The following is a 24,471-nucleotide window of genomic DNA, read 5'->3' as shown; positions in this document are numbered from 1 at the left end:
AAAAATATTTTTGGTATTTTTCAAAAATTTGAACGAAAATCTCAAAACTTAAACCTAAAACTCTTCCTCCAAACTTAAATGAAACATTGTCCTCAATGTTTCGAACTAAGCATGCAATGAATCATTCAAGCTAGGAAGACAAAAACTCTAATGGCCTAAAAACAGACCACAACTAAAGGAAAGCACAAGGTTAAGAACTCCCTGATATCCATGCAAACAGCCATAGGGCAATGTTTCTTCTCTCCAAATGTTGGGTTGCCTCCCAATCAGCGCTAAGTTTAGAGTCTTCAGCCAGACTTGGCAGGACATCACGCTAATGGAACAGGATCCTCCAAGAGCATGTTCTCCTCCGAACGCTCCATATTAGCCTCCAAGTAAGGCTTAAGTCGATGGCCATTCACCTTGAATGTATTCTTTGTCTTTGTATTGCAGACCTCGACTGCACCATGAGGGTAAACATTAGTAACAGTAAATGGACCATACCATCGAGAACGAAGTTTACCTGGAAAGAGTCTGAGGCGAGAATTGTAAAGCAAGACTTTCTGACCCACTTCGAAATGTTTCCTCAAAATGGCCTTGTCATGGTAGGCCTTAGTCTTGTCTTTGTAAATCCTAGAACTCTCATAAGCCTCATTCCTGAGTTCTTCCAACTCACTCAATTGTAGCTTCCTATGGTCACCTGCCTCGTTCATCTTAAAATTGAAATGTTTAATAGCCCAATATGCTTTATGCTCTAATTCAACAGGTAAATGACATGGCTTACCAAAAACCAACCTGTACGGGGACATACCAATGGGAGTCTTATACGCTGTACGATAAGCCCATAGAGCATCTAAGAGGCGATCTGACCAATCTTTCAGGGAGGGGCTCACAGTCTTCTCCAAAATTTGCTTAATTTCCCTATTACAGATCTCAGCCTGTCCACTTGTCTGGGGGTGATAAGGTGTAGAAACCTTATGCTTGATACCATATTTGCTCAGCAAGGCCGCAAATAACCTGTTGTTGAAGTGAGATCCTCCATCACTAATAATAGCTCTGGGAGCGCCAAATCTTGCAAAAATGTGATCCTTAAGAAATCTGAGGACAACTCTAGAATCATTAGTCTTGGATGGAATTGCTTCCACCCATTTCGACACATAATCAACCGCAAGCAAGATATACAAATAACCCTTGGAAGACGGAAATGGGCCCATGAAATCAATGCCCCAGACATCAAAAATCTCAACAATAAGAATGGGGTTAAGAGGCATTTGATTTCGTGAAGAAATGTTACCCAACTTTTGGCACCTATCACAAGTGGTGCAGAATGTATAAGCATCCTTGAACAAACTAGGCCAGTAAAAGCCACACTGCAACACTTTTAGGGCCGTCTTCTTTGCTCCACCATGTCCTCCACATGCATCAGAATGGCAAAAAGTTAGTATAGACTGAAACTCAGATTCTGGCACACACCTTCTGATGATCTGGTCGGGGCACCACTTAAATAGATATGGATCATCCCATATATAATACTTAGCCGTGCTAATGAGCTTCTCCTTCTGAGCTCTCTGTATATCACCTGGAAGTTCTCCTGTAACAATATAATTAACAATATCAGAGTACCAAGGAACATAAACAGACAATGAGAACAACTGCTCATCTGGGAATCGCTCATTCAGAGGGAGGATGTCCTCCTCTGCAGTAGAACTGTGCACCAATCGACTAAGGTGATCCGCCACCACATTCTCTGAGCCCTTCTTATCTTTGATCTCCAGGTCAAACTCCTGGAGCAACAAAATCCATCTAATCAGCCTGGGCTTCGCATCTTTCTTCTGTAGAAGGTACCTAAGCGCTGCATGATCAGAAAACACAATCACTTTAGTTCCAATCAGATATGACCTGAATTTTTCTAAAGCAAAAATGACAGCCAAAAGCTCCTTCTCTGTGGTGGAATAATTCAGCTGGGCATCGTTGAGAGTCCGACTGGCATAGTAGATAACATGTGGTATCTTGTTCACTCTCTGCCCTAACACAGCTCCCACAGCATAATCAGAAGCATCGCACATCAGCTCAAATGGCAAACTCCAATCAGGAGGCATAATGACTGGAGCTGATGTGAGAAGAGTCTTCAATCTATTAAATGCGGCTAGACATTCCTCATTGAATTCAAACGGCACCTCCTTGGCCAACAATCTACTCAACGGCCGAGCTATCTGGGAAAAATCCTTAATGAACCGCCTGTAAAAACCTGCATGACCAAGAAACGATCTCACATCCTTAACTGTCAAAGGTGGTGGAAGATTACTTACCAGATCAACCTTGGCCTTATCCACCTCTATCCCTCTACTGGATATGACATGGCCAAGAACAATACCCTGTTGTACCATAAAATGGCACTTCTCCCAATTCAAAACCAAATTGCATTCCTGGCATCTTTCTAAAACCAAAGCAAGATTATGTAGGCATTTATCATAAGAAGAACCAAATACACTGAAGTCATCCATAAATACCTCTATTATATGCTCCACCATATCCGAAAAGATGCTCATCATGCATCGCTGAAAAGTACCTGGAGCATTGCACAAGCCAAAGGGCATGCGCCTGTAGGCAAAAGTGCCATAGGGACAGGTAAATGTCGTCTTCTCCTGGTCCTCTGGGGCTATAGCTATCTGGTTGTAGCCTGAATACCCATCTAGAAAGCAATAATGGCTATGACCTGCAAGACGTTCCAACATCTGATCAATAAAAGGTAATGGGAAATGGTCTTTCCGAGTACCTGAGTTAAGTTTCCTGTAGTCTATGCAGACACGCCACCCTGTCTGTACTCGAGTTGGCACCAGCTCATTTGCATCATTTCTGACCACTGTAACACCAGACTTCTTAGGAACCACTTGCACCGGACTCACCCATTTGCTATCTGATATGGGATAAATAATACCCACATCTAGCAACTTCAGCACCTCCTTCAGCACAACTTCCTTCATCACTGGGTTGAGTCTACGCTGAGCCTCTCTAGTCGGCTTAGCTCCATCCTCCAACAATATCCTGTGCATACACCTCGAGGGACTGATTCCCTTGATATCTGCAATACTCCACCCAATTGCTGTTTTGTGCTCTCTTAGCACTCTCAACAATTTCTCTTCTTCCTCTGCATTGAGGTTGGAAGCAATGATCACAGGTAATGTGCTTCCCTCACCCAAATAGGCATACTTCAGATGCTCGGGCAAATCCTTCAACTCTAGCTTAGGTGCCTGCAACACAGAGGGTACAAGTTTTGTATCAGAAACAGGTAAAGGCTCAAAAGCAGAAATATACATACCTGAACAGCGGGGTACGGCCTCTAAGTGAGCCAAAATGCTCGCAACCTGCTCATCCTCATGCACAGCCATAGGGCTATGAATCAAAGCTCTATCCAACGGATCACTGCTACAAGTCACATTAAACACCTGTTGACAAACCAAATCCATAACATCCACCCTAAAGCACTCGTGCTCATCACTGGGTAGTTTGAGTGCCTCAAACACTCTGAACTCAATGGTCTGTCCCTGCACATTCATAGTTAGTGTACCCTGTTGAACATCAATTTTTGTACCTGCAGTGGCCATAAAGGGACGACCAAGTATCAAGGGTAATTGTGCCTCATACATAGGTACGGCCTCCATTTCCAAAACTAGGAAATCAGCCGGCAATATCAATCCATCTACTCGCACAAGTACATCTTCCAAAATTCCTCTGGGGTACTTAACTGATCTATCAGCTAACTGGATACTCACAGAGGTCGCCTTCAGCTCACCTAAATTCAGAGTCTCATACACAGAAAATGGCATTAAATTCACAGAAGCACCTAAATCAAGGAGAGCTTTCTCAAACCTACAATCCCCAATGATACAAGGGATAGTGAAGCTGCCTGGGTCCTTGAGCTTGGGAGGTAGCTTCCTCTGAAGCACTGCTGAAACCTCCTCTGAGACCTTCACTGTCTCGAACTCTTTGAACCTTCTCTTATTCGTGCACAAGTCCTTGAGGAACTTTGCATACCTTGGCACTTGCTTAATCGCATCTAGAAGGGGAATATTGATCTCCACCTTCCTGAATATCTCCATAACACCCTTCAGAGGGTCCTCTTTCTTAGCCTTCTGCAACCTGCTAGGAAAAGGAGCATGTATAGAAATTAACTTAGAGGGGTCAGATTGTACCTGAGGTAAGGGAAAACCCTTGGGAACTACCACATGGTTGCCTGAAGATGGCACAGAAGAGTCTAAGGTACCCTTAACAGGTTCGGCTATGATCTCAGGTGCATCTTCTGACTCGACACCTTCCTGAATAACTTCTTTCTCCTCTTTCCCAACTATCTTACCCCCTCTGAGAGTAATTGCATTCACCTGCTCATTGTTCTTGGGGTTAATGATCACTTGCCCTGGAAGTCTCCCTGGCTCTCTTTGATTCAGTGCGGTAGCTAACTGGCCCATTTGTTGCTCAAGATTTGCAATGGCCCTATCAGTCTTCTGCATATGTGTCTCTGACTTCTGAATGAAAGACTGTGTGCTCTGAGCCATGGATGCAATCAAATCTTCCAAGGACTTCTTCTGAGGCTGTTGTTGTTGATAGCCCTGATGTGCCTGTTGTTGTGGAAATGAACCTTGAGGCTGCTGCTGATTCTGGTTATTACTCCACCTGAAATTGGGATGATTCCGCCACCCCGGATTGTAAGTAGGAGAGAATGGATCATTCCTGGGCCTCTGATTATATGAGTTGAGCATGTTGGCCTGTTCTTGCACAAACTCAGGGAAATCGGCACCATGAGGGCAAGAAATCGTTTCATGTCCAGGTGTAGCACAAATGGCGCAAACCTCCAATGATGGAGCTTTCTGATTTAGGGCAAGTATGACATCCATCTTACGTTCCAGCCGAGCGATCTGCGCATTAGATGCAAGATTATTAGAAGTATTGACCTCATTAACACCAGCGCACTTACCTCGAGTATCTGAATGCATTGTTTCTCTTGCCATCTCTTCATAGAGGTCAGAGGCTTCCTGGGCTGTCTTATTCCTGATAGAACCACCTGAAAAATTAATCACAGCATTCCTACTCGCAAGGGTTAGTCCTTTATAAAATATGCGCATCAATAAGTTCAAAGGAAGTCCATGATGTGGACATTGAAGTAGCAATGTATTAAAACGCTCCCAAGCCTCTGAGAATGACTCATCTTGTTGAGAAAACTGCATAATCTTATCTCGCAGCATATCCGTCTTTTGAGATGAAAAGAACTTTTCTAGGAACTTCTTCTCAATTTCATCCCAAGTCCTCAATGATCCAGGTTTCAAAGAATTCAGCCAAAACTTAGCTTTATCCTTCAAAGTGTAAGGAAACACCCTCATCTTGAGTTGATTCTCATTCACACCTGTCAAGGGCAAAAAGCTCACAGCATTAAATATATCTTTAAGGTGAGTTAGCGGATCTTCACTAGGTAAACCATGAAAAGAGGGTAGCATATTAAAGTGAGAAGATTTGAGCTCATAATTTCTTGCAGCAGGTGGCAAGGCAATGCTTGAAGGGGAAGCAGGGATGGTCGGGATGTCTAGATCCCCCATGTGTTCCACGTTGTCTTCCTCGGCCATAACTTTTTCAAATTGGTGAGAGCTTGATGAAGATGTAAGAGACGGTGTAGGGGATGGCAAAGGTAGACGTGTTGCTGCTCGAACTAACTCCGCCTTACTCCTTTCACAAAACAACCTGATTTCGGCTAATCTCTCATCCAAATAAGTGTCCTCAATTGACTTGTTAGGATCTGGCTGGGACATGCACAAGTACCTACAAAATAAGAGACAAACACGTTAGAACCACAATTAAACAATAAGAAAGAAAAGTAATTTTTTTCGGAATTTTTTTTTTTTTTTTGAAATAAATAAACTATGTAATTAAATAAATATGAAAACCAGAAAACTAAAACAAGTTAAAAACGAAAAACTAAACACAATCCTACAACTATGACTCACGGCACACGAACAAGGACAAAGGGAAAACAAATTAAAAAAAAGAAAACAGCAAATAATCACTAAATAAAAACACTAAAAGAACGCACTAAGATTGTCACAAAGATCAAATCTAGTCCCCGGCAACGGCGCCAAAAACTGTTCGTTTTAAATTTAAATACTCGCAGTGCACGAATCTATATATAATATAGATGGCAAGCAAGGTCGATCCCACGAGGACTATTATTGATCTTTAAATGATAATCCATATGCTAAAAAGAAACAAGGAAACAAGACACGAGTGGCTGCCCAAGTTGTCACGCCTAGGGCAGCTGCTCACTTGAACTGAAACACACGCACACACACACGAATGAGAGGGAGTTTGTATGTCTTGAAAACAGCAATTTAAACCTAACTTTAAAGACTAAAATGCGCAACTAGCAAAGAGTATGAAAACAGCAAATTATCTTGTGAAAATAGATTGATAGATGATACTAGGACTCTAGGACTTTACCACTAGACCTCATATCCAATGTCATGGTGCAATTTCTGAAACCTTTAATTCCTATTGATGAATGCATTCACATATTCACCTATGGCATAGCATGAAATGCATGATTCCCCAAATGTACAAACTAGTGCATGGCGTCTACCCTAGTTCTTGTACTCTATATGTGACCTATGCATGGCATCTACATAGGAACACACAAACAGAATTCATTAAGCTTATATGAGAAAATAAATGCAATTAAACCCCTAGTGCATGGCGTCTACCCTAGGTGATTTAAAATTGATTTCACACAATTAGTATTCAGCCAATTACTAAATCCTAAGTTGTTTATCACTTGTATTAGGGGCTGATTGGTTGTCCTCACCCTAAATTGATTAAATTCTAGATGCAATAATCCTAGGTGATCAATCAAGGATTAGAAACAACTAGAGAACAATGATAACAATGAAATCAAAATCATCAATCCATGAAATTAAAGAAACAGCAACTACATCACCAATCCATTGAAAATTCGGCCTAGGGCTGAATCCTAGGCCCTAGAAAACGTGATTAGTTCATGCTAGAGAACAAGAACAGCCACGAAATCATGTTTTTCATCTAACAATTACAAGAAAAGAAAAGAAGAAGAGAAAACACCCCAAAGGAGAGCTCACGCCTCCAGCAGCCTCTCTCCCTCTATTTTCTGATTTTTTCCAAGTGTCTGAACCCCTAAAATGATAGAAAGAGATGTATATATAAGGATGTGCAGCAGCTAGGGTTTTGGGGAGCAAGGATGTGCGGCCAGCTAGGGTTTCCAAGCTAGGAAAATGCGGCATGGGCTTGGCTTCTTGGGCTTAAGTGACTTGCGCAAGGCCCTAGGGTTTCCCTCTCTTGCACATGGTGTAGCTGACCCCTATGGGCTTGCATGTAGCTGATTTCCTCCCCTAATGGGCCTCCAATAAATCAGGAATTAAAATGAAATAAATCAGGTTATATCAAATCTGATTTTTAGAGCCCAATTAGGAAAGGAAAGCCTTGCAAGGTGCGGCCAGCCCTTCTCTCTTAGCACACACGCCACTTCCTATGTGGTTTGGGTTGGGCTTTCATTTCTTCATGCTCTTGGAGCCTCTCTTGATCTTGGGCTTCCATTTAAACAGCAAATATTCATTTAAGCTCAAAATGGGCTGATTTGCATCCATTTAATTCCTATGGGCTTTCCACCTACAAAAGAGAAAAACACAAATAAATAACATAAAATATAGGGACTAAGTACTAAATACATGAAGATAGAGGGCCTAAAATGTAAACATTTAAGGACCCAACACCCACTAATCAGAAGACACTTCCATCTATTGAGCAAGCACCTAAGTTGGAGCTGAAACCGTTACCGGAGCACTTGAAATATGCATTTTTGGGAGAGAATGAGACCTTGCCTGTGATTATTGCAGCTAATTTGAGTGCAGGCGAGGAAGAAAGGCTTTTGAGAGTTCTGAAGGAAAATCGGTTAGCATTGGGGTGGACCATAGCCGATATCAAGGGAATCTCACCCACAGTGTGTATGCACAGAATTTTACTTGAGGAGGAATCCAAGCCTACCCGTGATGCCCAAAGAAGACTGAATCCAACTTTGAAGGAAGTTGTGCGTAATGAGGTAATCAAATTGTTGGATGTTGGTATTATTTATCCTATCAGTGATTCGAAGTGGGTTAGTCCTGTTCAAGTGGTGCCGAAGAAAAGTAGTATTACTGTGGTGAAGAATGAGCATAATGAGTTGGTTCCCCAAAGGACACAAACCGGTTGGCGTGTTTGTATTGACTATCGGAAGCTAAACACCGCGACAAGAAAGGATCATTTTCCTTTGCCATTTATCGACCAGATGTTGGAAAGGTTGGCCGGCCATAGTCACTATTGTTTTTTGGATGGGTACAGTGGGTACAATCAGATTGCTATTGCACCCGAGGATCAAGAGAAGACCACGTTCACATGTCCATTTGGTACATTTGCTTATAGGAGGATGCCATTCGGATTGTGCAATGCGCCTGCAACATTTCAGAGATGCATGATGTCTATTTTCTCTGACATGGTGGAACGAATCATTGAGGTATTTATGGATGATTTTTCTGTTTTTGGTTCGTCTTTTGATGCATGTCTGGATAATCTGTCTTTAGTTCTGAAAAGATGTCAAGAGGCCAATCTAGTGCTTAATTGGGAGAAATGTCATTTTATGGTCCAACAAGGGATAGTATTGGGTCATGTGATTTCGAAGGAGGGCATACAAGTTGATAAAGCTAAGATTGATGTGATACAAAGATTGCCGCCTCCATTGAGTGTTAAAGAAGTAAGGAGTTTTCTAGGCCATGCTGGGTTCTATAGGAGGTTTATTAAGGACTTTTCTAAGATTTCTAGGCCTTTGTGCACCTTATTGCAAAAAGAGGTGAATTTCGAGTTTAATGAGGATTGCTTGGTTGCATTTAACAAGTTGAAGAAGCTACTCACTTCTGCTCCGATCATTATGCCACCTGATTGGAACTTGCCATTTGAGCTCATGTGTGATGCAAGTGATTATGCTGTTGGAGCTGTTTTGGGTCAGAGAGTTGAGAAGCTGCCACATGTGATTTATTATGCAAGCAGGACTCTGAATGATGCACAGTTGAAATATTCTACTACAGAGAAGGAGTTGCTTGCTGTGATCTTTGCCTTGGAGAAATTTAGAAGTTATTTGATTGGGTCTAAGATCACCATCTACACGGATCATGCTGCTCTCAAGTATTTGCTGAACAAGAAAGACGCCAAGCCGAGGTTGATTAGATGGACTCTGTTGCTACAGGAATTTGATATTGAGATCAAGGATAAGAAAGGTTGTGAAAATGTGGTAGCAGACCATTTGAGTAGACTTGTCAATGAGGAACAGTCTGAAGAGGACACACTACCGTTACGAGAGTCATTCCCGGACGAGCAGCTTTTTGCCATCTTGACTACTCCATGGTATGCTGACATAGCGAATTATTTAGCAAGTGGAGTGTTGCCCAATGATCTGACACACTACCAAAGGAAGAAGTTTTTGCATGATGTCAGACAGTATGTGTGGGATGATCCTTATTTGTTCAAATATGGGTCAGATCAGTTGATAAGACGATGTGTACCGGAAATGGAGCAGAGGAATGTCATTGAGATGTGCCATTCTAAAAAGTGTGGAGGCCATGGAGGAGGAACTAAGACTGCTTACAAGATTCTTCAAGCAGGTTTCTTTTGGCCTACTATTTTTCATGACTGTCATCAGTTTTACCTCACATGCGATAGATGTCAGAAGATGGGAAATATTTCTGCTCGTGATCAGATGCCGCTGAACTTTATGTTGGAAGTTGAGATCTTTGATGTTTAGGGTATAGATTTCATGGGGCCATTTCCATCTTCTTTTGGATACGAGTACATTCTGGTTGGAGTTGATTATGTGTCTAAGTGGGTGGAAGCTGTCGCTTGTAGGACTAATGATGCTCGAGTGGTCTTGAATTTCCTTAAGACCAATATCTTTGCACGATTTGGTACCCCAAGAGCAATCATTAGTGATGGGGGGTCGCATTTTTGCAATAAGCTGTTTGAGGCCGTGATGAAGAAATATGGAATAAGGCATAAAGTGGCTACTCCCTACCATCCTCAGACGAGTGGGCAAGTGGAAATTTCGAATCATGAGATCAAGTTCATTTTGGAAAGAACAGTGCTCGCCAATAGGAAGGATTGGTCTACCAAGCTTAATGATGCATTGTGGGCTTATCGCACCGCTTACAAGACACCCATTGGAATGTCTCCGTTTCGACTGATCTATGGGAAAGCTTGTCATTTACCAGTTGAGCTTGAGCATAAGGCATATTGGGCGATTAAGAAGTTCAATTTTGATATTCATGCCGCTGGTGAGAAAAGGAAGTTGCAACTTAGTGAGCTGGAGGAAATACGACATTTCGCATATGAGAATGCTAAGTTGTACAAGGAAAGGACCAAGAGGTACCATGATAAGAAGCTACGCCCAAGAGAATTCTTTGTTGGAGGGAAGGTGTTATTATATGATACAAGATTACGTCTCTTCCCAGGCAAGTTGCGTTCAAGATGGACCGGACCTTATGAGGTGATTAGAGTGTTTCCCTATGGTACAGTTGAAATAAAGAATCCGAAGAATGGGAACATATTTAAGGTCAATGGTCATCGTGTGAAACCTTTCCTTGAACCTGATTTTGAGCTGAACCAAGAAAAAATTGATTTCTAGTACAAGACTAGGTCTGGCTGAAGACATAAACTTAGCGCTTCTTGGGAGGCAACCCAAGGGATGGATGACGACGAGGAGGTGATTTTGTACATATGCTTGGGCGAGCCATTTTCACATCAGCCAAGGTACGTTTCCACCCTCTCTTTGCTCCGTTCATTAGTTTTGTTTTATTTGATGTTTTTCCCTTCCTCTTTTCATTACATTGTGCATTACATTTGTCATTCATTTAAACATTGAGGACAATGTTTCTTTTCAGTTTGGGGGTGGGGAATGCAACACATTTTTCGTTTTTAGTGTAAAAAAAAAAAAAAATTTTGTTTTCAATTAGGGTGACACACCCATATCAAAATGCAATCATCTAAGTGTCATTACATCTTGGTAAGGTCATTGATCCTTAGAACTTTATTGCAACATTGTTTTTAAAACAAAGTTTTTGAGTCTTTTAGTTTTAGAGTCCCCAACAAGTCGATGAATTGTTTATAGCTATTGAAAAGCATGTTTAGCATTCATTATATAGGTTATGTGTTCTTGTTTTTCTAATGTTGTTTCATAACCTATTTCATGATTCTTTGTAGTTAAGCCTTGTTTTCATAAGCTTAAGTTGTGATTTGCATGACTAGAGATACATATACATGATAGAGGAGACTTATATGACCTAAGTGAGCTATTGAGCCTTGTACTTCAATTCTTGAGTGTGTTTATACTTACTCCAATCCTTTCTTGTCATTTAAGTCGTTGTTTGATCTCATTATCATTCTTCTGTTCAAATGCTTGAAATGCACCTAATTTGAATCATTGAACTAGAACTTCTCTCTTACTCTATGCAAAACATGTCTATAACTACATGGATCTTAGGAGATGATTTTAGGCCTTGTTTGTGTTACCTAGAGCAAAAAAACCAACCTTTTGTGTTTTATCCCTAGTTACCCCTTTTGAGCCTTATAGCCTTTTCTTTGTTAACCACAGTATATACCTAACCCTAAGTTTGGGGGAGTTACACCCCTACCCTGTTTACCTTTTATCTATGGTTTTGCATTGATTGTATGGCTTTGAGGTTGAAAATAAATGTTGAAGTATAGCTTGAAAGCAAAAAGAAAGAGAAATGTGTTGAAAAGAATGTATGCCGTACCCAAGAGAAATTGGAAAAGAAGAGTTTCGAAAAAAAAAAAAAAAAAAAAAAAAAAAAGAAAGAAGGGACGGTTTCAAAAGAAAAGAAAAATGATGATGAAAGGTGCTCAAATATCAAGCTATGAAGTGCAAGTATGCAAGGTATGCCTCTAAAGTGTTATTCTGTGTTGCAAAACCATAGTTGTAGCCTTTGTATTATCCTTTCATTTCAATATCATATCCCTACCACAAGCCTACGTTACAACCTTGAGAAAAGCCCTATTTGATTTTAAGGGAAATGTAGTATAAAATGTGGAGTCTAGATGAAAGAAAAGCCTATGGTGATTGATTATATTTCAAGTTTTTGATATTCCTTTCATGAGATCATTGCTTCCTTTCAAATGTGCCTTTACTTAATGCCAATATGTGAGCTATTTGTTTTTGTTTACATAAATTCTCTCACATATAATTTTGAGTGCACAATTCAACCCAATTTCTGAGTGCTTTATTGTTGAGAGTATGCCTTAGTGAGGATTGGAGTTCAATCTATGTTGTTTATGTTCATTCAGTCTTGTTTATCTAACATTTGGGTTTATGTTAAGGATGGTCTATATGTACAATAGAGGAGTGAGGTATGTTGTTGAAGCAGTATTAGAATTAGAAGATTACATAACCTATATGCCTTGCTTTGCTATGATTATTGGTGGCTAAACTCATGAAATTATTTGTTGGGAAAGTTTGTTGGGTCAGTTAAAGTCTTTTCTTTATTTTGTTTGCTCGAGGTCTAGCAAAGTCTAAGTTTGGGGGTGTGTTGAGTGTCCAATTTACATCATTTTATGATATTAATTCCCTAACCTAGAGTGCAAGAACTCGATATTTTAGGTCTTGTTAGTTTGTTTTAGTGTTTTGCAGGTTAAATGAAGCAATGATGGAGAAAGAAGCTAAATGAAGCTATTTTGAGCTAAAAATGAAAAAAATGAGAAAAAGAATCTTGAGGGAATCTTCTAGAAGGATCTGGAATCTGGAAGGAATCTTTGAGGAATCTTAGACAGAATCTTTTGGGGAATCTTTTTGGTCAAGGTTGACTTTTGGTCAAAGTCAAAGGTCAAAGTCAATGGTCAACCGTGCCACATCATCTCATGACATGGACCACCCATGCAGCCCATGCACTATGGGCCATGCACATAACCCTAGCCCAAAGGACCAAGGCCATACGCCTATTGCTAGCCCAAATGGTGGAAGCCCAAGTTGTTTTATCCAAGAGTCCGCAAGCCCAAGGAATTCGCACCCACTCAGCTGATCCAAGGCCCAAATGAAAGGAATCCTTCATGCTCAAGAAAAATCTCACAAGATTTAGTCAAAGATCACAAGGAGTCCTAGTTGAAGAAAAAGTCAAAACCCTAGAAAGTAGACACTAAATTTCGACAGTGATTCTGTATTTCTACAGATCGAATCAGATGTCATGCCATATATGGTTGGAAAGCTACGGATGTTAGCTTCGCAGGGAATTTTACGGATTTCGATTCCGAGTTTTCTAGCTCAAGATATGGCCATTTTAGTGGAGGTAGCGCAGCAGTTCCGCGAGCTGAAAAAGGAGTTACGCCCAAAAAGAGCCCAAATCAGCCCAATGTAACGACCCGACCCAAATTTTCACTAGAAAATTTAAATTTTGTTCAATTATGGTTTTAAGAAGTTTTAAAGGATGTTGAAATGTATTTTAAAGATTTTGAGATTTATTTGGAAAATAAAAAGGTTTCGATTTAATTGTTAATTTTCATTTTTAATTTGAGTTTGACCCAAAGTTGACTTTTAAAATAAATGGGCTTTTGATTTTGACCTTGGGTCCGTTAGATAGGTTTTGAGCCCACGATTTCATAGACACGTAGCACGCGTCGATCCGAGTTACGGTTTGGAAGATACGGACGTGTGAAGTGAGGGGCAATTTTGTAAATTTATAAAAGTGGGATTTTAAATAACCAAAAATCAGAAAATTTTTTCTGATCTCTCTCTCTAGAATTTTCTGGTATATTCTCTCTCTCTCTCTCTCTCTCTCTCTCTCTCTCTCTCTCTCTCTCTCTCTCTCTTTTTATTTCTCTCTCCCCGCACACTCTCTCGCTCGGTCTTCTCTCCCCCGCAACCACCCCTGCACCAGTCGACCACCAGCACCACCACCTCGCCGTCGACCACCCCTCACCGACCCGACCTCACCGGCGTGACCCTCACAAGCCAACCACCACTCCCCGCCACTCCCTTCATCAGCCAACACTCGCGCAGGGAACAAGCCAGAAAACCCTCAGCCGTTGCCTCTCTCTTCGCCCAGCTATCTCCAGTCACCTGAGGTCACCGGCGTGCCTCCCCGACGCCGGCCAGCTCGTCAGCTCCTCCTCCAGTTAGCCCAGCCCCCCCCTGTGCGACCCCTGCTCAGAGAACTCTCACAGAGACGCCGGCCTTAATTCTTCAAATTTTCGGCCAGTTTTCACCACGAATCTTAGAGGATTTTTAGTGGGTTTTCTCATTTAGGTATGGGCCTCCCTTTTTCTTCTGAGTTGGTTGTTAAATTTTGAATTTTAGTGGAAATGAAAAATCTTGTTCGGGTTCTCTTTGAATCTCAGAATTAGAGGCCATTATTGTTGTTTCTTATACAATTACATCTCTAAGAACCTCATATGATGTGTAGAACCAGAAATTTAGAATAAATTTAGAGAAATTTGAGTTTTGGGAAGTTTGATTTACAAGTTGGAACCCATTTCGGGTTTGCTGAGGGTTGGCTGAAGCTTGGGGTAACTTTGGTGTGGTTTGGACAATCCCATCTTTAGGAAACCCAAAAATTTAATACTAGATTTGAACGAATGAGAAATTTTTGAGAAGTTTTTGTATTTCGATTAATTTTGGGCTGGAAACAGCCACCTTAGCGCAGCAACAATTGTGATTTCGAACCCCTGTGAATATTCCATGATTTCATGAGTATTTGGGACTACTTTGTGGAGTGGGTTATCGATCTAGGTTATGTTGTTTGTGGTTAGGCTGAGCCGAGGAGCTTTTGAAGTGTTTATGGAGGAGGTTTGGATCTACGAGTAGATGTTGGGAATCGTCGAGTTAGATCGAGAGTCGGGTGTAAGTTGAGAACATATTTATATTTAAGTGTCTCGAGTCGGAACTAATTGTATTTATTTGATTGCTTATTTTATAGGCGACACGGCTGTGACTCGTGACGATCCGATGGAGGATCAAAGCTAGGACTTTTCACTGTGAGTGGACTTTAATTTGCAAATGCTTTTCTAAATTCATGATTTCTTCATCTGGTTATTGAATTTGTTTGAGAGATAATAGCAGTTGAATTGGATCTTTGATTTGGAAGTGTTTTCTTAAATTATGATTTTATTATTTGGTTATCACGAGTCTTGAAAATAGAAATATGGTTTTGAGTTACGAATTTTATGAAGATAAATGAGTAGTTTTAAACCGTCATATTAGTACCCCCTTCAGCAGGTAAATAATTGCTCTGCACTCGCCTAGAGATGACTCGGCGGTGTATGACCAGCACAGGTACATAATTGCTCTGCACTCGCCTAGAGATGACTCGGCGGTGTATGACCAGCACAGGTATACAATTGCTCTGCACTCGCCTAGAGATGACTCGGCGGTGTATGACCAGCACAGGTGTATATTTGCTCTGCACTTGCCTAGAGATGACTCGGCAGTGTATGACCAGCAGTTTCCCGGGTACTAGTGTGGCGTGAGTTTTCAGTTGGGAAGTGTTTTGAGAAAATATATTACACCAGTAAACGTTTTAAATGACAATTTCATTAAGGCAGTGTATTTTATTTTAGAGGTTTTAATAATTTTACAGCTTCAAAGTATTATGTGTTTTTCAGAGTTTGATTTACAGTTTTGAGATGATTTAAAAAGGGATTTGTGAAAATGTTTTAAAATTGGGGAATTCTAGAGGAAAAATCAAATTTAGAATTTACGAAAAACTACATGCTATTAAAACTTCTATGTCCACTCACTGAGATTTTTCTCTCACGTCTTATTTATTTTAAAAATTTCCCCAGGTACGAGCGGTCGAGCCAAGAAGAACGTCGAGGCACTTTGAAAGCGTGTGAAGACCTTGTAGGCTTTTAGAGTTTCCTTTTAATGCTATTTGTATAAAGATAAAATCTAGAATGGCTCTGATAACCTATGAAAATTACTTGTACTTATCTTTGGACGGGTCTGAGACCCTTATGTGCTTGTGGTAGAGGTGGCTGAAAGACTTAGAAGTGCTTTTGACAGGTTTTGAAATTTTGGGTTAGTCCATTTTCAGGGGAGGTTCTGCCGAATTTTCGGTAGGATTTTCCTTGATTTTGGATTCCCGCAGGACCTCTCCGGGTTTCAGGGTGAAATCTGGGGGCGGTCCTGTCACCCAAGGCCCATGCTTGGCCGAAAATTATAAGCCTTGGTGTGCAAGGAATGCACTTATCCCACATTGAAGAGAAAGAGAAATCTCAGCCCCACTTCCCTCTATAAATATATCTCTAAAAATCAGAAAAGGGGTTCTGTTCTGAAGTTCTCTTCTATCCTCTTTAATTTTCAGAAACCCTAGCTAGCCTCCTTCTCTTTCTTTTATTTTTCTTGTGCCGCAGCCACCTTCTCTCCCTTCCTTTTTATTCTTCTTCTTTTCTTTTGTGGCCGAACCTAGCAGCCACCTTTTCTTGTGTGCTTTCTTTTATTTTGTGCTGAACTGAAGAAGGAGGATCAAGTGAAGCCGCAGCCACCACCACCAAGTTGCGCCACCAAGCCGCAGCCACCTCCAGCAGCCACGCCATCACCACCTTGCTGCCACCTTGCCGAGCACCTCAGCCTCCTCGCCGTGGAGCCCAAGGCCGAGCAGCCCCATTACGCACCACCATTGCAGCCGCACCTCCACCTTGCTGCCCCGGCTTGATCTCTCTCCCTTTCTTTTATTTTCATTATTTTAATCATACATTATTTATTTGTGAATTTAATTATGTGTAGCTGAATATTGGGCTAGGGCTAGGATGAAGCCCTAGCATTGCTGTTCACTTTTACTATGGATTATTAATATTTTGATTGTTTATATGTTGACAAATCTTGGATCTCTGTTTAAATTGAATCTATTTGTTTCGCATCTTTGACTGATCACCTTAGGTTGCATGCATCTAGATATATGTTGTGAAACTAAATAAGCTCGAAAGGATGATAGTTTCAATAGGCAACAAGTGGGTATCCTAAGATAATATTCATGAGAAAAGAGATCATAGATGACATACAGTACATTAATTTGGAGCCATGCGCTATGTGTTTGTCACTCTCACAGATCGTAACGACTCTTGCATGGGTAACAGCTGCCTTAGCTTAGAACTAGGGAACATGCAAGTTAACTGGTTAAGGAAGGCCCAAGAAGCTCTTAGTTTATGCACAGTAAGGGGAGTAATTGCTAAAAGTGACTAGCCAAACCTTTTAGTAGACGAACTTTGTCAACATGTTTATCTATTGATTGTTAATATCCATAGTAGAGTGAATGGTATGCTAGCGGTGGATTCTGACCCCTAGTGTTTCTTTATTATTGTTTTATCTGAATCTTTCAGTTTTCATTTTAAAGTTTGATTATTTCTCTGTTTGTTTAGTTTAGCCTTAAAACCAATCAAAACCCCCATTTGCGTGTGTGAGTCAGAGTTGATTTAATCGAATTTAATTAAGTTAGTGATCATAACACTGGTACAATTCCCTGTGGGATCGACCTCGTATTTGTAAGCTTTGCTACTCCGCGATTCGTACACTTGCGAGTTAACCTAGAGTTGTTAAAAAGGTTTATTATAATTGCTCTAGAAAAACATACAACACCTAGGGGCTGGCGCATGGACTTAGGTGATGGGCCATGCAATTGGCGCATGGGCTGAAGGAGATGGACTCAACTGACTTGCGCAAAGGGCTGCTGTATGTGCATTGGGCTTAAGTGAGTATGGCCTTGGTCCATTAGGTCAAGTTACATCAATCCCACATTGGAGAGGAATAGAAAATGCAGCCCCACTCCTCTCTATAAATATATCTTTAAAAATCAGAAAAGGGGTTCTGTTCTGAAGTTTTCTTCTATCTTCTTTTAAATTTTCGCAGCCCTAGCAGCCCCTCTCCTTTCCTCTTGCCGCAAACCCTAGCAGCCACCCTCTCTCCTGTTTTTCTTGTGCCGCAGCCACCATTTCCCTTCTCTTTATTTTTCCTCCTTTTCTTTTGTGGCCGAACTCCAGCAGCCCCCCCTTCTATTGTGTTTTCTTTTATTTTGTGCTGAACTGAAGGAGGAAGATCAAGTGAAGCCGCCTAGCAGCAGCCACTTCCAGCAGCCACGCCATCACCATCTTGCTGCCACCTTGCCGAGCACCCCAGCCTCCTTGCCGTGGAGCCCAAGGCCGAGCAGCCCCATTGCACACCACAATTGCAGCCGCACCTCCACCTTGCTGCCCCGGCTTGATCTCTCTCACTTTTATTTTTTTATTTCCATGGTTTTAATTATGCATCGTTTACTTGTGGATTTAATTATGCATAGTTAAATATTGGGCTAGGGCTAGGATGAAGCCCTAGCATTGCTGTTCATTGTCACTATGGATTATCAATAATTTAATTGTTTATATGTTGACAAATCTTGGATCTCTGTTTAAATTGAATCTATTTGTTTTGCATCTTTGACTGATCACCTTAGGTTGCATGCATCTAGAATTATGTTGTGAAACTAAATAAGCTCGAAAGAATGATAGTTTCAATAGGCAACAAGTGGGTATCCTACGATAATATTCATGAGAAAAGAGATCATAGAGGACATAGGGTACATTAATTTGGAGCTATGCGCTATGTGTTTGTCACTCTCACAGATCGTAACGACTCTTGCATGGGTAACAGCTGCCTTATCTTAGAACTAGGGAACATGCAAGTTAACTGGCTAAGGAAGGCCCAAGAAGCTCTTAGTTTATGCACAGTAAGGGGAGTAATTGCTAAAAGTGACTAGCCAAACCTTTTAGTAGACGAACTTTGTCAACATGTTTACTTATTGATTGTTAATACCCATAGTGAAGTGAATGGTATGCTAGTGGTGGATTCTGACCCCTAGTGTTTCTTTAATATTATTTTATCCAAAATCTTTCAGTTTGTCATTTTAAAGTTTGTGATTTCTCTGTTTGTTTAGTTTAGCCTTAAAAACCAATCAAAACCCCCCATTTGCGTGTGTGAGTTAGAGTTGAGTTAATTGAATTTAATTGAGTTAGTAATCGTACGCTAGTACAATTCCCTGTGGGATCGACCTCGTATTTGTAAGCTTTGCTACTTAGCGATTCGTGCACTTGCGAGTTAACCTAGAGCTCAGAAAAGGTTATTTAATTTGCTCTAGGAAAACATACAACAGAATTAATTATGTGTAACTGAATATTGGGCTAGGGCTAGGATGAAGCCCTAGCTATGCTGTTTACTCTCACTATGGATTATTGATATTTTAATTATTTACATGTTGACAAATCTTGGATCTCTGTTTAAATTGACTCTATTTGTTTCGCATCTTTGACTGATCACCTTAGGTTGCATGCATCTAGATTTATGTTGTGAAACTAAATAAGCTCGAAAGGATGATAGTTTCAATAGGCAACAAGTGGATATCCTAAGATAATATTCATGAGAAAAGTGATCATAGAGGACATAGGGTACATTAATTTGGAGCTATGCGCTATGTGTTTGTCACTCTCACAGATTGTAATGACTCTTGCATGGGTAACAGCTGTCTTAGCTTAGCACTAGGGAACATGCAAGTTAACTGGCTAAGGAAGGCCCAAGAAGCTCTTAGTATATGCACAGTAAGGGGAGTAATTGCTAAAAGTAACTAGTCAAACCTTTTAGTAGACGAACTTTGTTGGCATGTTTATATATTGATTGTTAATATCCATTGTAGAGTGATTGGCATGCTAGTGGTGGATTCTGACCCCTAGCGTTTGTTTATTATTGTTTTATCCAAATTCATTCAGTTTGTTATTTTAAAGTTTTGTTATTTATTTATTAGTTTAGTCCAATTTCAAAAACCAATCAAAACCCCAATTTGCGTGTGTGAGTTAGAGTTGAGTTAATTGAATTTAATTAAGTTAGTAATCTTAACACTAGTACAATTCCCTGTGGGATCGACCTCGTATTTGTAAGCTTTGCTACTCCGCGATTCGTGCACTTGCGAGTTAACCTAGAGCTCAGAAAAAGTTATTTAATTTGTTCTAGGAAAACATACAACACTGATTTTATATTAGTTTGTGTTTCTGAATTTTGCATTAATATGAATTGGGATTTTGTTATTAGTTGCTGTTTTCTTTTATTTAATTTAATTATGTAAGTTTATTTATTCTATCTTGCATGTTAGTTGTCGGTTGATTAATGGATTTGCATGCTTTAACAAATCGTTTATCCGTCTCTTGATCGATTAGTTTGATGTTTGCATGTATTAAATTTTCATTATCTATTTGAATCTGTCACTAGTTGTTTGCATCCTTTGACTGGCCACCTTAGGGTAATTGCATCTAGTTTATTTGTTAGGTTTAGCTGTGAAATAGTCAAAGACACTAAACCACAAGTATCAAGGGAATAAGGGATTATTCTTGGTAATGGGGTTGAGCGACCTCTATAAGGAAATAGTAAAAGCTTATATGTTGTGCATGTTTGACGTTCTCACTGATCTTAATGACTCTTACATGGGTAACAGCTGCCTTAGCTTGAACTAGGGAACATGTAAGTTAACTGATTAAGGAAGGCCCAAGAAGCTCTTAGTATATGCCTTAGGAGAACAATTGCAAGAAAGTAACTAGCCAAACCTTTTTAGCAGTCAAACTTTAATACATTGTGTTTAAATTAATTGGCATTAGCCTTGGATGGTTATTGTATGCTTATCTGATTTGAAACTGAAAATTAACATTGCAAGATAGAATAAAGGGTGTGTGCGTGTGGTGATGTGTGCATGTGTTTCCATCTGTCCAAAACCCCCCATTTAGTTATTCTATTGATTAATTGAATTGATTTGTTGTGTATTAACCATTCCCTGTGGGATCGACCTCGTGCTTGTACGCTTTGCTACTGATGCGATTCGTGCACTTGCGAGTATACTTGGAATGAAATAGATGTTTATTTTGTTCTAAGAAAACATTCAACAAGTTTTTGGTCTATGTATGCAAAAAATAAAATTAAATTAAAAACAAAAGAAGGAAAAGAAAAAAAATACCAAAAAGAAAGTTTCATTCAAGAAATAAAAAGTGTATTTAGTTTAAGTTTGGGGGAATGGTTTGAGAGTTGAGTTTTGACAAGCATCTTAGAGTCCTTAAAGTTCTTAAATCTCAACAAGAGAATTGTTCATTATGTTTGCTTGGAATTTGTGATAACATTTCATTTAATTTCTTTAACCCCTCACCCTAAGCCCCATTACAACTTAATAAAAGTCTTTTTGATCCAAGATATTTTGTGTATAACTAGTGGAGATAAGATTGAGTAGCAAGCATATGGAGGCATGTGCACAATATTGCTTTGAGTGCATATACTAAACATTAAACACTTGTGTGAAAATAGAGAGCATTTCAATGAGTGTTGGCTATCCAAGTTTCAATTGCATATCTTGTGAATGCATTGAATTGACATATAGTTTATAGTGCACACACTCACTTAAGCATTTGTTCCATGCCTTGTTATTAGTACTAAAGGAAAATCTAAGAAATATTTTGTACTTATGAAATTCATAGCCCTATCTAAGTTTGGGAGTATTTGATATGTTTATAAATTCACATCCTTTTATATTCCTCTTACTTAGTTTTTGTGAGTTCATTTGATTAAAAGTTTTAAATTTTATTTAGTTTTGTGTTTTTGGCTTATGAGCAATAAAATGAGAAATTACACCATTTATTCTCCTTAATAGATTTGGACATGAATCCAATTGGAGATGCAAGCTAACACCTTGAAGTTATTCCAGGTTAAATTTTGTGACATTTAAAGACTTTTAAGATGTTTATTTTGAATTTCAAAGTCAGCCCAAAATTGCATCCGAGGAGAACTGATTCAGCTGCATTGTGTGGGGCATAACACTTTGGTCCGACCTTGAATTGAGGCATATCATATATGGTTGGAAAGAAGTCATTCAAGGCTTTAATTTGATATATTAAACGAAATTTTCTGAGTTGTTTTGGGCACTCAAATCGCATTGCAAAGTCAGCTAAAAAATTCTAGCGCAAGAAGACAAAAAGTTCAAAAACAAAGGCTGAATTCAATATGGTCAAGGCTCTAAATAAGGTAATTCGGGCATCCATCTATCTCCACAACCCTCAAGGATCATCCAAAGAGAGATAAGATGAAATATTTTCAGTTTTCTAGGCCATGCTGGGTTCTATAGGAGATTCATTAAGGACTTTTCTAAGATTTCTAGGCCTTTGTGCAACTTATTGCAAAAAGAGGTGAATTTCGAGTTTAATGAAGATTGCTTGGTTGCATTTAACAAGTTGAAGAAGCTTCTCACTTCCGCTCCGATCATTATGCCACCTGATTGGAATTTGCCTTTTGAGCTCATGTGTGATGCAAGTGATTATGCTGTTGGAGCTGTTTTGGGGCAAAGAGTTGAGAAGCTGCCACATGTGATTTATTATGCAAGTAGGACTCTGAATGATGCTCAATTGAATTATTCTACTACCGAGAAGGAGTTGCTTGCTGTGATCTTTACTTTGGAGAAATTTGAAAGTTATTTGATTGGGTGGGTCTAAGATCACCATCTACACAGATCATGCTGCTCCCAAGTATTTGCTGAATAAGAAAGATGCAAAACCAAGGTTGATTAGATGGACTCTGTTTCTATAAGAATTTGATATTGTGATCAAAGACAAGAAAGGTTGTGAAAATGTGGGGGCAGACCATTTGAGTAGACTCGTCAATGAGGAACAATCTGAAGAAGACACATTACCATTACGAGAATCATTCCCGGATGAGCAACTTCTTGCCATCTTAACTACTCCATGGTATGCTGACATAGCAAATTATCTAGCAAGTGGAGTGTTGCCTAATGATTTGACACACTACCAAAGGAAGAAGTTTTTGCATGATGTCAGACAGTATGTGTGGGATGATCCTTATTTGTTCAAATATGGATCAGATCAGTTGATAAGACGATGTGTACCGGAAATGCAGCAGAGGAATATCATTGAGATGTGCCAAAGAGCTAGAATTTCTTTCTTATTCTATACAAAGCATGAATATAACTACATTTGTTGCCATCACCACCTTGTTGCCGAAGCCAACGCCACCACCTTGCTGCCACCTTGCCGAGCAACCCAGCAGCCTTGCCGTGGAGCCCAAGGCCGAGCAGCAGCCCTTCACACCGTCCAAGGGTGGAGCCACCTCCATCCCATTGCCGTGGCTTGATCTCTCTTCCCTTCTTCTTTATTTTCGTAGTTTTAATTATGTTTTATTTATTTGTGGATTTAATTATGTGTAGCTAAATATTGGGCTAGGGCTGGGATGAAGCCCTAGTATGCTATTTACCTCTATTATGGATTATTGATATTTTAATTGTTTACATGTTGACAAATCTTGGATCTCTGTTTAAATTCACTCTATTTGCTTCGCATCTTTGACTGATCACTTTAGGTTGCATGCATCTAGATTTATGTTGTGGAATAAACAAGCTCAAAAGGATGAGAGTTTCAATAGGCAACAAGTGGATATCCTAAGATAATATTCATGAGAAAAGGGATTATAGATTATCATAGGTTACACTTCGAATGGGTCTATGCTCTATATGTTTGTCACTCTCACAAATTGTAATAACTCTTGCATGGATAACAGTTGCCTTAAGTACACTTAGGGAACATGTAAGTTAACTGGCTAAGGGAGGCCTAAGAAGCTCTTAGTTATGCACAGTAAGGAGAGTAATTGCTAAAAGGAACTAGCCAAACCTTTTAATAGACGAACTTTGTTGACATGTTTATATATTGGTTGTTAGTATCCATAGTAAGGTGAATGGTATGCTAGTAGTGGATTCTGACCACTAGTGTTTCTTTATCATTGTTTTTTTCTAAATTAATTCAGTTTGTCATTTTAAAGTTTTGTTACTTATTTGTGAGTTTAGTCTAGTCTCATAACCCAATCAAAACCCCCATTTGCGTGTGTGAGTTAGAGTTGATTTAATTGAATTTAATTGAGTTAGTAATTGTCACACTAGTACAATTCCCTGTGGGATCGACCTCGTATTTGTAAGCTTTGCTACTCCGCGATTCGTGCACTTGCGAGTTGTTGAGTGCTCATTTTACACTACTTTATGATACTAACTCCCTAACGCAGAGTGCAAGAACTCGATATTTTGTGTGTTGTTAGTTTGTTTTTGTTCTTATAGGATAAAATGAGCAAAGAAGAGAAAAGGAGCCAAAAGGACCATTTTTAGACATTTCCTAGTCAAACTAAGAAAACGAGAGAAATCCTGGTCAAACCAGGAAAGGGGCCGAAATCCGAGTCGAATGAGGATTCCTAGTCAAACTAGGAAACATCAAGTTCAGAACCATCATTGCGGAGCCAGAAATGAGAAATCCCGATTGGAACAGGAAATCCTGGTTGAACTAGGAAACTTAACCCAACTAGGGAAAGGAGTCCTAATGACACTAGGAGACCCCAGGGGCAATATGGTC

General features: G+C 39.8%; 1 protein-coding gene across 1 annotated transcript in view; it reads right to left on the bottom strand.

The window, feature by feature from the left end:
- Positions 1 to 308: 308 nt before the first annotated feature.
- The window catches only part of LOC147283543 (uncharacterized), a 70,184-nt gene continuing 46,021 nt past the window's right edge, over positions 309 to 24,471 (bottom strand). Inside the window, exons 3-5 of the mRNA XM_086244014.1 lie at positions 3,936 to 5,787; positions 1,429 to 3,011; positions 309 to 924 (exon numbers count right to left, since the gene is read on the bottom strand). Of these exons, the coding sequence (XP_086100140.1) occupies positions 309 to 924; positions 1,429 to 3,011; positions 3,936 to 5,787 (4,051 nt within the window). The remainder of the gene's footprint in view (positions 925 to 1,428; positions 3,012 to 3,935; positions 5,788 to 24,471) is intronic.

The sequence above is a fragment of the Dryas octopetala genome, chromosome 5 (assembly GCF_963921425.1).
Source record: "Dryas octopetala chromosome 5, drDryOcto1.1, whole genome shotgun sequence".
NCBI lineage: Eukaryota > Viridiplantae > Streptophyta > Magnoliopsida > Rosales > Rosaceae > Dryas > Dryas octopetala.
The sequence above is the reverse complement of the archived record's forward strand: the minus strand, read 5'-3'. Positions and strand labels throughout refer to the sequence as shown.